Below are 15,515 nucleotides of genomic sequence, written 5' to 3'. Positions count from 1 at the left end.
TTCAAGGCATTTTATCTTTCTGACTTGGTATGCACAAGTGGACTCCCTGGAGCTGGTCCTGCTGGCCCCGGGATCCCCCTTTCCTGTCCTCCAGGTGATGACAGCCACCTCTGAGGGCAGCAGTGAGGAGACAGCTTGTTTAGCTCTCAAGTTGTAGTTTCACTTCTATTTTCCCCGTTTGGGTGGAGCCTGCTGGCTTCCCAGCCAGGCCCCTCTGCAGTCCGGGGTGGGGGGAGAGTTGCGGGGGGGGGGGGGGCTTCCTGCTGGGGCAGGGCACAGGCAGGAAACCTGGGGAAATCAGAAGTGAGCAGGCTGTTGGCAGGAGGGGACAGCAACAGCTCTACCAGGAGAGTTCTTAGCCACTTCCTTAGCTGTCTGTCAGTCCGCAGAGCAGCTCCAGTGTCCTCAGCTTCTGTGGTTCCTGGGGACTAGTGCAGATTCCCAGGAGATCAGGTAGGTGGGCTTAAGTGCCCGGAGTGCGCCCGGAGTGCGGGAATGGGCTGTGTGGGGCAGCTGGGCCGTTTCGAAACTAGCAGGGGGCAGTGCGCTGTGAACACAGCTGGAGAATGTGTGACTTTCTCATTCAGCAGCTTCTACTCCTCTGGCCAGCTGGCCAGCAGACAGGGCTGTCCGGGTGACGGGTGCAGGACTGATTTCCTCGCGGCCTCCGAACTTTCTCTAGGGTCCCTGCCTGCTCCTTCACGCAGGTCACGGCCATCAAGGAAGCTTAGAAAATAGCAAACATGGGAGGAAGCGCTTTGCCCATTTTCCAGCTTAGGGCGTGGTGGGTCTCACCCTGGCGGCAGGACCAGCCCTGGACTGACTCGGGTCTGAGCTTTTCTCTGGAAGAGAGGGGCCCGTGGGCATCAAAGGCTGGTGCAGGCTCAGGGGCTTTATTTTCACTCTTAACTTCCAGATGAGTGGCACTTCTGACATAGTCACAGAAATCGTCTCTTTTCCTGTAGTGGGCTCAGAAATAACATGGCCTCGTCGTTTTGATTTAATTTTTCACGAAGAAACATGATTTTGTTCATAAAATTTCCAATGACACAGAGGTAGACAAGAGAAAGAAATGCTGTCGCTCCTTCCATTCTCAAGTCCTGCGATGTCTTGGATGTGCCTTCCGTATCTGTGCACTTAACATAAATAATTGGCTTTGCAAATATTGAGGGTGCTTCAAAAAATGGAATGAAAAAATAAAGTTTGGGTTTTTTTGATGCAGAAAATATTTGAAATCTGTATGTACAGGTGTCTCCCGGAAATTCACTGCAAATACAGGTTAGGAAAAAACTATGCATGAAATTCCAATGAACTTTTGCAGTCCACTGATAAAATTTACATATTCTCCATCAGTAATAAATGGGACTAGACTATGGGTATAGGGTCTGCATTTTTCATTTTCAATTATTTTAGCAGTGGAAATCTTAGCAGTCTTTGTGTTTATGTGTAGCTCTACCTCACTCTTTCTAACAGCTACATGACGTTGCTTGCATAGGATTTATACATCCTTATTGTCAAACGAGTACCTGTGGATGAAATCTAGACTCTCGGTTGTTCACTTTGATCAACAAGCCATAGTGATGGTTGTGCTTCTCTCTCGCTGTGTCTCGCATGTAGACAAGTATTTATCTTATGTCAAAAACCAATAACAGGTCTTTTTGTTTGTTTCAAAGATTTACTTAGTTTTAGTGGAAAGGCAGATTTACAGAGATAAAGAGATACAGAGAAAATAATCTTTCATCTGCTGGTTCACTCCCCAAGTGGCAGCAGTGGGTCTCCCACGCGGGTCTTGCAGGCCTCTCTCTCGGGTCTTCCAGGTCTCCCACATGTGGCGCAGGGTCCCAAGGCTTTGGGCCATGCTCAACAGCTTTCCCAGGCCACCAGTAGGGTGCTGGATGGGAAGTGGGGCTGCCAGGATTAGAACAGCTGCCCATATGGGATCCTGGCACATGCAAAGCAAGGATTTAGCCACTAGGCCACTGTGCTGGGCCCCAGCAAAAACAGGTCTTGAGGCAAGGTTAGAACATTTACTGGCTGGGTCAGTGTTTTTAGTAAGAGCAAATGAGGGAAGCCATCTCTCCCCACTTGGCCAAACTTTGCGACTGGTAACATGTGACTTCTTGTTTCCATTTGTGTTTTCTGGTTGCATGGGCAGCTGGGGAGTTTGTGTGTGTTTAACAACCACTCAAATCTCCTCTCGCTAGTTCATTCTTTGCCTGTGTCATTCAGTTTAGGCATTTGGCCTCCTGTTCAGGACGTGGGAGGATTTGCTTGATATTCTGAAAAGCAGAAGTACGCTTTCCTCATCCTTTATCTTCGCAGTAGTCATGGCCATATTTAATACTCATTAGGGTTTGGTTCTTTAAATGTATATTCTTGTAGGAGTGTTTCTGAGCTCAGTGCTACAGTTCCGTGAATCACCCATGAAGCCATCATGTCAGCCACCGTGTGTTTGTTTCTCAGCCTAGAGTTCACATTCCTGCTTTGTTTAGGTTGTTGGGAGGCCTTCAGCACCTTGGGCTACCCTCCGTCCCTGTGCAAGTTTGCCTTCTCTGCCCCTTTGTTGTTTGGCATGCTACCGTGGCCTCACAGCCCACCTCGCCCGTGCTTGCCCGGAAGCTGGCTCTCATGTAACTGCCTTGGCTGAAAGTGAATCATCTCCCATCTGGGCAGTTGGAAGATTCTTCTTAGGTGCTTGTTTCACCTGGGGGTGCCACCCGTCTGCACACTGCTTGCCAGCGCTGCCCTCTTGCCAGGTCAGCAGAGGCAACACAAAGTAGGGACTTACTGGGTGCAGGTTTTTTTTAGTAATATATGGGAATTGTGTAGTATGAAAAAGCTCTTCATGAGCCTGGTATTCTATGGTATAGAAACAGTGATGGCAGTGGCTTGCCTCTTGGTCCCAATCCTAAATCATTTTTAAGTTGAAGAAAAACTGTATTTTTTTTTACTATTGCATGAACAAGGGTGTTGCCTGCTGTTAGTTTTCTTTTAAAGAAGGTTTTCTCAGATGAAAGAAGTTTTACAGTTAGCGTTCAATATTTCCAATATGTAGTTTGGCTTCTTTCTGCTGTTTCTCACTTATAATATTATTTTTTATTTGGGACTAGAAAAGATGATATTTATTTGAAAGGCAAAGTTAGAGAGACATGGAGGAGAGAGAGCAAGAGAGAGAGAGAGAGAACTTTTGTCTGCTGGTTCAATTGCCAAAGCGCAGCAACGGCCAGGGCTAGGTTAGGCCAAAACCAGGAACTTCTTCTGGCTTCTTTTAGGTCTCCCACACAGTTGCAAAACTTCTGTTTTCGCATGTACATCAGCAGAAAGTTGTATCAGAACTGGAATAGCTGGGACTTGTGCCAGCACCCACATGGGACACCAGCACTGCAGGTGTCAGTTTAACCCACTGTGCCACAGTGCTGGCCCTGGGATAAATTTTGTATTTACAGAAACCTTGCAGAAATAATACAAGAAGTGCAAAACGTTCTGATTCCAGATTCGTTTTGCTATCTGACATTACAGTGGTACAGACTGAGATCAAATTTTCTGTTTCTCATAGTTTTTTCTCTTACATGTTTAAACCTCCTGCTTCATGCAGCTTTTGACCTGAGAGTTCTTGACAAGAACCCTCAGTCTGTGCCCAGGCCCTCGGCCTCTGGCTGTGGCCAAAGTTGACCAGAGCACTGCAGGTCTTACAGCCAGGTCCACGCTGTCTCCAGGGCTTCCACTCTGTGGCCCTGTGTTCTGCTGACCCAGCACGAGAGGCTCCGCAGTGTATTGCAGGGAATTCTGTGCCACCTTCTGTTGCTGTGCTTAAGCACCTTCCCTGAACAATGTCACCAGCTGCTTCCACGAGGCTCCTGGCTGTGTGCATCTGAGGATGTTGTTGCCAGCAGGCCTCCTCAGCCTTGCCCAGTGCCTGGCTCTTAGTATGCGTGATCACCTGTAGATTACGGAGTTGGAGCTCCTCAAAGATTTACTGATCTGAGGCTCACATGCAGCCTCAGGTGATCCTGATATGCAGTCAAGGTTAAGAACATTTGTCGCTGACCTGCAGCGACACTAACGACGAGGCACACTTTGAGGGTCTGGGAAAAGCCGGAACCGCAGCTGGACCCCTTATTGCCAAAAACGGCTGATTTTATAGCCTTGTGTCCGCTGCTTTTTTTCCCCAAAGGTCTTAGCTTTATTCTGCTGCTTTTGTACTCCTCTCTGCCGCTTTTCCCCTTTCTTGTCCCAGTACTTTTCTCTCCGTAGGTCCTACTGCTTCTGTACCCCTCTCTGCTTTTTCTCCCTGCGCACATTAGCTTTTCCACCCAAAGATCTTAGCTTTCCTACCCCTCTCTGCTGCCCCGTTGTTCTCATTCCATCTTTTGTTCTTCTCCCCATCTTTCTCCTCATCCTCCATCTTAAAGCTTTTAGCAGCTCTTTTATACCGTCCTCCACCAATCACTTCTCCCCGTGGGTCCACTTGGCGCTACCTGATAGGCCAGTAGCAATGACATAATCGCAGCAAGGGCATCAGCCTATCCCTGTGACTTCCTGTTTACCTGCTGGCGAGACCAACCCCGCCTCCTGGCCCTGGGCCAGCCGCCATCTTGCAAAGGCCCTTCCTATTCCTGGGAGTGGCTTCCTCACCCCGCTCCCCACAAACATTGGATTGTAACAATGGACAACAATGTTAGCTGTGTAAGAAAGGGATGAGAACCTAGAGGAATGAGAACTTATAGACATTAAAGGACATTAGAAATAACTGGAGATCCCAAAAGAGAGAGTTGAAAATTGATCAGCATTTCATGTATGAAATGACATGGCCTGGGATGTGTGAAGTGCTGATCATATCTGAGACTGAGACTTGGAAAATGCACCAGTTGGTAGGATGTTGAAGCCTATATATTGGCTGGAAAAGTTGCAAAAACTTAAACACGAGATGTTAGACAGCAATGTGTCAATATACTTAAAGGCCTGGGAATCTATTGGATTTCCCAGTGGATATTGAAATTGTAAATTTCTTCAGCAGTTCTGATAACTCCAATGTTGAAGTTCTCAGTGAATAGGAAATGGTCAGTGCAATGAGAGAGGAAAGGAAAGAAAAGATTTTATAGGCTATCGAATTGGTTGGTTTATGTTTAACTATTAATTCCATGGGAAGTTTATTTTTACATGTGAAATGAAATGCAAAGCTGCTTTTAAAATCCAAGCATTTATGTAACAGCATTGCCAGACTAGTTTATCCTTTATTGCTTTGAAATAACATCAATTTTACATATTAAAGAATCTTGCAAGGAATATTTTACAAGGGGGTGTGCTCCTCGCACCGTGGGTCAAGCCACCGCCATCCCATAAGGGTATTGGTTCAAGTCCCAGCGGCCCCACTTCTGATCCAGGTCTCTGCTGATTGCCTGGGAAAAGCAATGGAAGATGAGCCAAGTGTTTGGATCCCTGCCTCTTGCATGGGAGACCCAGGTGAAGCTCCTGACTTCTGCCTGGCTCAGCCCTGACCATAGTGGCCATCTCATTAGTGAACTAGCTGCAAAAAAAAAAAAAAACAAAAAAAAAAAAAAAACAAAACTGTCACTGTGACTTTCAAAGAAATAGATCTTCTGTTATAAAAAGCTCAGGGAAAATGCTTATATGAAAAAAGCATGTGTTTCCAATAATTTTTGCACTAAAAGTAAACTAACCATTTCATTCCATGTTTTTTACAAACTTTTTGAGGTACTCTCAAATGTGAGTCTGTGTAGATGATTTCTGTTGATAAGTATTCTTATTTGATACACTACTCTTATTTGTATTTTAATATTGAAATGACTTATTGACCATTATTTTAATGGGAAGTACAATCCCTTTTCATAGATCTTTTCAAAGCACAGTTGGCTCTTCTGGAGTTTTATTCCCTGAGAAAAATTTCAGAACCAATTGATAATGTTCTGCAGCCTGTCTAGCTGGGAAGCCTTCCCGGGGCACCCTAACCTCCCCATCTAAGCAGTTCTGGCTGTCTTAGGCTGATGTGGCTCACTTCTGAAGCTGGACCTCTCCTGTGTTGGAATTGTTGTGGGCATAATGTGTGCTCTTCTTTCTTTCTGTCCTTCACTCATGAAGAATGCACAGATCTGCATATATTTTAGAAATATCCTTCATATCTGAAAGTCTACTCTCACAACTACCAAAACTGTGGCAAGCATAGAGGTTTACTATGAAAATTAGTCTACTTCTCTTTTTCCATTTTCAGTATTGCTAATGAGAAGCCTGCAGCCATTCAGGTTCTTGATCCTTTCTTTTGTATCACTTGCTTTTCATTCTTTGAAATTACCAAGTTCTTTTCTTTCATCCGTTGGTTCTGACATGTCTGGATCGTTTGGTTTAGTGTGGGTGTAGTGTTTAGTCACTTTTCTAAGTCCTTCAGGACTATTTGAGATGGAAATTGATTCCAAATCTCTTAAGTTTGATTCTAATGTTTCTTTGATTATTGTTGTCCATCTTTGAACCTTTTAAAGTTCCTGTTTTTGGATTTTAGGTCCAAGAATAGGTCTTCCTTCTGGAGTCTTCTTGGGCTTTCTTGTGTTTTGCATATCTACCACCTATGAAATTTTTTCAGATTGTTCTTTGCTTGTAGTGATTTTTAAATTTCTTCCATTTGTTCCATTAAATAAAAGTGTAGATAGGTTTTCTAATGTAACCTGTCTTAGAATTTCTGACATAATATCTTCTTGGTCCTGTCACACTGATTTTCCATCTGCTACTGGGTGGTATTTACCAATAGTTTACTGTAAGGTCTTTATCATATGTGTCTATGAGCAACTTTGAGCCCTGATTTTGATTTCTTATTTTGTATTTGGTTTTGACGGAATGAATACACCAGCATCCAGAAGAGATTGGGAGTTGTGTGTGTCTGCTTTTCATGATGGCACTGCAAAGCCTCAAGGGAAACTTCTAGGTCTGTTTCAGCTTGCAGTTTGGATGTTACAGTTCTGGGCCAGGAAGCCCCTAGTCTGATGTGTCCTGGAGGCTTCTCAGCGTGGGTGGGGGGGAATGATCCCATGGTGTTCTAGGAAGCAGGGGAACAGCTAGATGGGACCTAACTCAGCCATTGCTCGAGAACACCTTCGAGGGCTTGTCCAGAGTGAGCTAAGGGCTTCCCACTGTCCCCACCTTTCAGCCACCACAGTTAGATCAGGTCTCCACTCTTTCTTTTCTGTTGGGTTTTTTTTGGTTTTTTTTTTTTTTTTTTAGATTTATTTATTTGAACTTGAAAGTCAATTACAGAAAAAGAGAAAGATTTTCCATCAACTAATTGTCTCATTCAACATGACACAACAAGAAATGCTGCCCTGGTCTGAGACCAAAGCCAAGTACCAGAAACTTCTTCATGGTCTCCCACGTGGGAGATTCTGCCTGCATCCTGTATCAGAATGCCTGGATTTTAAGTCCGTGATCCACTCCCAGGTCCAGCTTCTTGCTAATGAACACGCAGGGAGATAATGCTGATGACTCAAGTAGCTGGATCCCCACCAGCCTCTTGGGAGAGACCCAGATGGAATTCCTGGCACTTGGCCTTAACCTGGCCCACCACTTGGTTGTTGCAGATATTTGGAGGGTGAATCAGTGTATGGGAAAACTCTCCCTGTCTCTGTCTCTGTTTCTCTCTCTCTGCCTTTCAAAAAAATTGAGATAGGGTCCCGTTTTTCAGAATCTGCTTTTTGCTTCCTGGCCTAATGCAAGCACATGGCTTAGGCTCTGCTGTTTGAAAAGCCACATAGTGTGATGATCAAAGAGGGTGGTTGGAGGTGGGAGCGTTGGGAGTCAGGAAGCTGGAGAGAAGGTGGCCTGAATTCCAGTTCTGTCACTGTATGAATCAACTGGGGTAAGCCTGGCTTCACACCTGTAGAACACTGGTGACGGTAATGGTTCTCATTTCATGGAAGGGCCAAGAGAAGAGACAGTGTAGCACCATGGAAGGCACACTTAAAAGAGTGTGCTGTATCAATCAAGCACTCACAGTATTTCTAAATGTGTTGCAACAAATTGGAACCTTAGCATGCTGTACCTTTTCAGTCCTGAGTGTCCATTTAAAAAAAATTCAGGTTTTAAACAGCCCAGAAAAGGCCATGGAAAGCTACACACAGGCATACAATTGGCATGGGTCGGGGGAAGACCAGGCTGAATCTGTCCACGTCATCCATTGGCAAATCAGGCACCAGTGTGGGTCTACCCAGGTTCGGTCGCAACAAAGACTAGTGCACAATACAGAATGTCAGGGTGAGGTTGCCTGTACTGGAAGGGACCACAGTGCCCAACCAGCCTGAGAACAAGAAAGGAAGTGGGCAGAGCCGGCAAGGGGAATAAAGGAGGGTTCCTTTGCTGGACAGCTACTTCCGCAGGAGAGCATAGGCTGGGATGGGGGCAGACCAGACTAGGCAGAGCTACCACACCTGTGCGCCTCATGTGGACTAGATCAGGGAAAAGCCGGGCTGGGCTGATTATTCCTACTGGTGCAAACAAAATTAAAGTGGGCGAGGGTTGTTTGGGCTTAGCTGCAGCATCAGCTGGCAGAAGCTTCAGCTGGAATCTGGGAGTGGGAGAGGCCTGGGAGGGAAATAGTGGGCTCATCCCTCTTGGGTTACCACTTCCACAGGAGGACATAAAACTAAGATAGTGGCTGGGGTGGAATGGGGTGTGGGACAGACTGGATTACTGCTACACATACTGGCAAACCAGGGTAGGGGGTGGGCCTGGTGGGGGTTATTGTGGGTCGCTCCAACTAGGCTGCAGCTCCCACTGGTTTATGTGAGGGTCAAGTATGTGCTGGGCAGAACCAGGCTGGACTGCAACACCAATTGGTTCCAGTGGAAGTTGGGAGTGAAAACAGAACCAACCCAGCAATTGCAACCACCAGCTGATCTGGGCGATGGACTGTGCCAGGCCCTGTACTTGCTAGCACATCCAAGAAGTTTCTTTGGAGATCTTCCTAATCTACATGCTGGACTCAGAACCCAAACGAAGAAAAGAGAAGACAGAACAGGTCAACCAACCATCTCAGCTAGGATGGACTATGTTAATCAGTGGATTTTTCAAAGACCTCATAGTGCTTGGAGTGGCAAGATTGACAGCGATTCATAACTGTTGCACTATCAAAACCACTTGAGCAAGAACCTCAGAGCATGCCCTACATCCAGGACCTGGGGAGGGTGGGAAATTTGGTGGGCCTTCTCCCTTAATATCCCCCTTTAAACATGAAGGTAACAATATGGAAAATATACTAGTATTATCCACTTTCCTGTAGCCCTTGAACCTTCTTACCCTAATTAACTATGTAAAGATTGTCAAAAAAAAAATTTCAGGTTTTTGTCTTTGATTTAAGTTTGGCTTAGCTACATTCCTTCTCTACTCAGGTTTTCAGAGTGTTTGTCATCAAGGATGTTGAACCTTACTATGAGCCTGTTGAGATGATTTGTTTGTCCTTCCCTCTGTTAATGTGATGGGTCATATTTATAGATTTGTGTGGTTAAACCACATGTACATTCCTGGAATAAAGACCACCTGATCCCAATAAATGACCCTGTTGGTGTGCTACTGTATTTGGTTTGCTAGTATTTTATTGGGGATTTTTGTAATCACGTTCTTAGGGAATTTGGCCCAGTAATTTCATTTTCTTAAATTGTTGTTTTCTGGAGTTGGTATCAGGGCAGTGCTGATTTGGAGGTGTTCTCATCAATTGTTTGGAACAGTTCGAGAAGGATTTGTATTATCCTCCTGATTGTTTTGTAGCATTCAGCCATGTTGCCATCTAGCCCTGCACTTCTAGTTGATAGTAGATTCTTTTTTGTTAGTAATTCAGTTTCCTTACTTACTACCCATCTCTTCAGATTTTCTGTTTCTTCTTGATTCAGTTTTGGTATGTTTCCAGGAATTTCTCTATTTCCTCTAGGTTACTAAATTTGTTGGTATGTAACTATTCATCATAGATTCTTAGGGTAATCTGTGTATCAGTGGTATCAATTGTGATGTTTTCTTTTCACTTTTTGATTGGGTTGTCTGTCTCCTGATTAGTCCAGCTAAAGGCTTCTCAGTTATGCTTTTATTTTCCAAGAATCAACTCTGACTTTTGTTGAGCTTTTTTCCTATCGTCTCATTTATTTTTCTGTAGTTTAATTCCCTTCCTCCTGCTGACTTCAGGGTTGGTTTTTCTTTTTCTGGTTCCTTGAGTTGTAAGTTGGATTGTTCACTGAGTTTCTCTCTTTTTGTTCAATCCCAGTGTCTATAGCTAAAATCTCTTCTCTTAGGATTGCTTTTTTTTTTACCAAAGTTTTGGTATGTTATATTTCTATATCCATTGGTGTCAAAAACTTTAAAAGTCTTCCATTTTTGTTTTTTCTTTCACTTGCTGTTTGTTCAGTAATATGTTAACTTTCATGTGTTTGTGAATTTTTTCAGTTTTCCTCTCATTACTGATTTCTAGTTCATATCATTATGGTTAGAAAAGATACTTGGTATAATTTCGGTCTTTCTATTTGTTGAGACTTGTTTTGTGGTCTTGGTGATCTATTTTCTTTCAACACACACGCCCAGGCTCTCTTTGGGAACCATTTACATAGACTGTGATTTTTCTTTCTTTCATTTTCAGTTGTGTGTCTGTGAAGTCAGCATGAGTGTCTTGTAGGGAGCAAGCAATTAGATCATGTTGGACTTACTATACTTTTTTCTGCCTTTTGATTGGAGAATTTGATCTATTTGCATTCAAAGTAATTATTGATAAGTAAAAATTTACTGTTGCCATTTTGTCAATTACTGTCTTACTCTTGCATAGTTTCTTTGTTTCTGTATTTTTTCTTGTTAAGTTCATTTATAATTTAATGCTATTTGGTAAAGATAATACTTTTTTCGCATTTCGTGCATATACTGATTTTTTTTGTAGTTATCACAAGGCTTGAAAAATATCTAGAGTTGTATGTAATTGAAATTCAGTTATTATCAACTAAAATAGAAGAGCACCAATTTGTGTTAACACAAAACAAAACCAGTTGTCTCGGGAGATATGGTTGCCATTCTTGTTACACTCTCAGCTTACAATTGTTATTATTACACCATGTGCTATCACTCATAACTAAGTTTTTGAGGTAGAATGGCATTTCTCACTTAATTGAGTGGTTTGATGACTGTGATCAGAAATAGGGCATTTTGCTTTTGTCTTTTTGTGATCTGTTTTCTCTTAATTGCTCATTAAGATATATTTTCAAGGACAGATCCTGTTTTTCTTTCATTATTTTATACTCCTGTCTAAATGCCCTTCTTATTCCATCTTGATTTTATAGGAGTTAAGGTTTTTCAATTGAAATACATTCTACATATGCTTAGGTGGGAAGTACCTATAATCGCTGTGATGCAGGATGGGCTGGGCAGTCCGCAGTTACTTCTTCTGTGACCTGTGCGCTTCCTCCCATTTCATCTCTATTGCTTTAGCTCCGTTCATTCTGGCATCTACCTAGGATGCTTGCTTTAAATGTGCTGGTGCGTGGTGGCCTTTCCTTCCCGAGTGTGACCTTAGGACCTCCCACGGGCCCTGTAATCCTAATGACCATTTTCATGGGGTGTGCTTTCCCACAGAGATGTCCACAGAAGACGAAGAAGAAAAGCTCATCTATGAGGCAGTGTTAAATCATTTCAAGAGCTGCAGAGTGGAGATCTCACATGCAATAACGCACACATTTCCTTTCCTTCATGGCCTCCGTGACCGTGGACTCATCACGGATAGAATGTTTCAGGTAAGTGAAGTCCACTGTGTCACAACCTGGTGTACTAGCAGCCACTTAATTTATGCTCTGATATTCCAGATTCAATTTCAAGTTACAACCAGTGACAGACAGGTGTTTCTGTAAGTGCTCCTGTATCACTCATGCCCTGCTTCTCCCAGATGCAATGGTGTTATGTGACGCCCTCTGGAGGTGGGCGGATGCACTGGTGATAAGCCAGAGTTGACACAATTGCACTCTTAGATGGGTGCTGTCTTGTATATGTCATACCATATAGTTCAAACAATCATTCATTGTAACATAAACTAAATGTTATAAATAATTTTAGTGGATTAATGGTTTTACTGGTTTACTGAAACAGTTACTGGCACAGCACTTTATTTCAATTAATGTTGATTCAAAATATCTAAGTCCAAAAGCCTTAAAACTCATTGGGATGAATTTAGAAGTAGAGGCTTGCTTGGTTTTTCTTTCATTTGTGTGTGTGTGTGTGTGTGTGTGTGTGTGTGTGGCACTTGTGTAGTCTTAAGAGTTTGAGTAGGGCCCAGCATGATAGTGCAGTGGCTAAATCCTCACCTTGCATGGGCCGGGATCCCATACTGGGCACCAGTTTGTGTCCTGGCTGCTCCACCTCCCATCCAGCTCCCTGCTTGTGGCCTGGGGAAGCAGTGGAGGACGGCCCAAAGCCTTGGAACCCGGTACACGTGTGGGAGACCTGGAAGAAGCTCCTGACTTTTGGATTTGGATTGGCTTAACTCTGGTCATGGTGGCCACTTGGGAAGTGAACCAGCAAGTGGAAGATCGTTCTCTCTCTGTGTGTCTCTATCTCTGCACCAAAAATTGCCTTTTCAATAATAATAAGTAAATCTTAAAAAAAAAAAAAAAAAAGAATGAAACTGACTTCTGGAGCTTGTTGTAGCTTAATATTCTGTGTTTTTGTATTTTATATTTTTTAAGGATGCTGAAGAATCTTGTTTCAAAAAGGTGCCTGTTGAATATGTGGTGTACAATCTTCTGGGGACACTGGAGAAGTTTGACGAGACTGTTTTCGAGGCAGTGTTCAGCGAGGTCAACCTGCAGGAATACCCCAAATTAGTTCCTGTTCGTAAAAGCTTTGAAATTGGTAATTATGTTAATTGTCTACCTTTAGGAGTTTAGGGTAAAATATTTTCAGCAAGCATGTACTGAGTTTCTAACACAAACCACAGACTGTGCTGGACAGTGGAGATAAAGTACTTGTCAAGACAGACGCGGCATGAACCTTCTTGGAGCTTCTGGCATGATAGCAGGGGTACAGCCGCCACTCAGAGATCTGCTGAGCCAGGCGTTTAGAATAACAAGATGACCAGCATGACACGGGCACCACGGTTACTTAGGAGGACACAGGACAAGTCACAGAAAATCCCAATGAGCAGAACCAGTGGCTTCTGTTCCACTGGAGCCCTTGTGCTGGTCTACACTGCAGCCCACCCCATTGACTGCAGCCTGATTTGAGCGATAGACAATCTAACTGTGGGTGCGGGACCCAGCTTGGCTTGGTACTCTGTGCTCATGGGGTCGGTCTCTTGTAAAAACCTCCCCAGCCAGTTTCAGGGACACCCAATGGGGGCAGGGCCAATTGTAAGAGTCACCACACTGAAGGGAGATCTCCTCACCCCTTACTCTGCTTTCTAAACAATAAAAGAATCTTTTTTAAAAAGAGGTACCAGAGAAAAAACCCACATGATTCTCTTTTATTGAATATGTTGCTATCTGCTTTCCCTCTCTCAGCACTCTTTAGGTAACACAGCCCACAGTGCTTCCACTTCTGTTTTCTCCAGCCTTGCTTGTCTTTTTCTGTCTGGAAAACATAAAACCTCCCTTGCTGACATGCCGTCTCCCATGGACTGATGGGGAACGTTCAGTTCTGTGGGATGCACTGATCCGGAAACTGGAAAATCATAAGCAGGTGGTTTTGTGACTTCCATGGTTCCTGCGAAGATCTCTAACCGCCTTCTCATCTCTGTCTTCAGAAGTCAACCGCAAGCTTCAATTCCAGAACAATGTCAGAGGCCACATAGAGGAGAATTCCAGGATTCAGCTGCCCCTGGAACAAGGTAACAAGCATTTCTCACTTGTAGAGGGAACGGAGCCAGCTGGGTTCTGGACAGAGAGGATAAGCCAGGGATGGAACGTGGGAGGACACGGAGAAGGTCAGGGACACGAGGGAGGACATTGAGAAGGCAGCCGAGGTCAAAGTGGAGGAAGCCAGACTTGCACAGCTGAAACACCTGGAAACAGTAGTGCTAGAGAACCTTCCAGACAGGAGAGCTAGGGGTGGAGCCCTGAAGGGCTCAGAAGCATGGCCCGTGGCCAGCGTTAAAGAGGAGCCCAGATGAAAAGTTTCCACTATCTGGTCTTTGTCCTCTAACACACAGCATCTGAATATGTTAAACTGGTAACACGTGTGACTCCATATCCTTGATAACTATCTGTGTGTGCAGGTGCCAGGAACAGGGAGGGATGAATGGAGGAGGAGAAAGGGTTCAAGGCTGCAGGGTGTGGGCAGGGCTCCCTGAGGGATCCCCAGGCACGTCGGGAGTGGAGAGCAAAGGGAGACAAGGAGAACCCTGCAGCTCACAGCCCACTGACACAGAATAAAACGGATGATTTGATGTACCGAGCATATATAGCTCTTCATATACTTTTTGTGGTAAGAACACTTAAAATCCGTTTTCAGTAATTTTTAAGAAAACGAGATGCTGTTGTGAAGCACAGATGAGCTCTGTGATGGTCCTCTTGTACCTGGCTTGTTTCCCTCAGTGTTGTGTCCTCCGGGTCATGTGGGTTGATTCAGGTGATAGGAGCTTCTTCCTTTTGAGGCTGAGTCGTATTCCTTTGTGTAGATGTCATCTTTGCGCATTCCTCTGTCGCCGGGCACTTGGGCTGACTTCACGCCTCGACTTCTGTGTCTAATACTGCTCTGAACGGGGGAGTGCAGGCACCTCCGTGACATATTGACTGCATATACTTGGGATAAATATCCAGGAGTGTGACTGCTCTGTCTTACGTAGTTGATGTGTGATTTTCAAGGAATCTCCATTTTGTTTTCCATGATGGCTGTACTATTTATAACCCAGCCAGCAGTAGCACCGGGGTTCCCGTTTTTAGACATCACCACCGGCATCTGTCCTCTCATGTCTTTCTGCTAAACACCAAAGCAGCCAGCGTGAAGTGACATCTTCTCATGATTTTACGTTATGTTTCCCGGGTGGTTAGTGGTGCTGTGCATTTCCCATTTACACGTTGGTCACTTGTATAGGTCCTTTTGTGCAGGACTTTTTTGATAATAAAATACCCATTATTAATTTATTATTGAGTTGCTTAAGTTAGTTCCATCATTTGGGTCTCAGTCATTTAGCAGATAGATTTGCACATGTCTTCTGCCATAGTGTAGGTTGTCTCTTACCTGTGGGTTATTTTCTTGACTCTACAGAGCTTTTTGGCTTTAGATAATCTTTGTTGTTGATTTTTGCTTGTATTGATCATATTTTGTGTGTCACATTGAAAATCATTGCCAAGACCCATGATATGTAGCTCTTCCCCATGTTTTCTTCTACAGTTTTAGGTCTTAGATTGAAGCCTTTAATTCATTCTTGGTGGATTTTTTCAGGTGATTTTGATGAAGGTCTAATGTCACTCTCTGGTCTCGTGTTATCCAGTTGTCCCAGTGCTGCTTATTGACAAATGGTCCTTTCCCCATTGTGTGTTCTTGGCACTTTTTCTGAA

General features: G+C 44.1%; 1 protein-coding gene across 1 annotated transcript; it reads left to right on the top strand.

Annotated features, from left to right (window-relative positions):
* The first annotated feature begins 320 nt into the window (after window positions 1-320).
* On the top strand, window positions 321-15,224 carry LOC121168292 (nuclear body protein SP140-like protein). Its single transcript, XM_040998234.1, has 4 exons — window positions 321-453; window positions 11,602-11,759; window positions 12,705-12,870; window positions 13,760-15,224. Exons 2-4 carry the CDS (start codon window positions 11,604-11,606, stop codon window positions 13,963-13,965), a joined length of 528 nt encoding a protein of 175 aa, XP_040854168.1. The 5' UTR covers window positions 321-453; window positions 11,602-11,603; the 3' UTR covers window positions 13,966-15,224.
* The last annotated feature ends 291 nt before the right edge of the window (window positions 15,225-15,515 follow it).

Source organism: Ochotona curzoniae, unplaced genomic scaffold (assembly GCF_017591425.1).
Source record: "Ochotona curzoniae isolate NIBS_2020 unplaced genomic scaffold, NIBS_Ocur_1.0 patch96, whole genome shotgun sequence".
In the NCBI taxonomy this organism is placed as follows: Eukaryota; Metazoa; Chordata; class Mammalia; order Lagomorpha; family Ochotonidae; genus Ochotona; species Ochotona curzoniae.
The sequence above is the reverse complement of the archived record's forward strand: the minus strand, read 5'-3'. Positions and strand labels throughout refer to the sequence as shown.

Bases quoted from the DNA above. Each gene is read 5' to 3' on its own strand.
- LOC121168292 (XM_040998234.1), top strand. From the start codon at position 11,604: ATGTCCACAGAAGACGAAGAAGAAAAGCTCATCTATGAGGCAGTGTTA. The intron at 11,760-12,704 runs GTAAGTGAAGTC...ATATTTTTTAAG, and splicing joins TCACGGATAGAATGTTTCAG to GATGCTGAAGAATCTTGTTT. The intron at 12,871-13,759 runs GTAATTATGTTA...CTCTGTCTTCAG, and splicing joins TCGTAAAAGCTTTGAAATTG to AAGTCAACCGCAAGCTTCAA.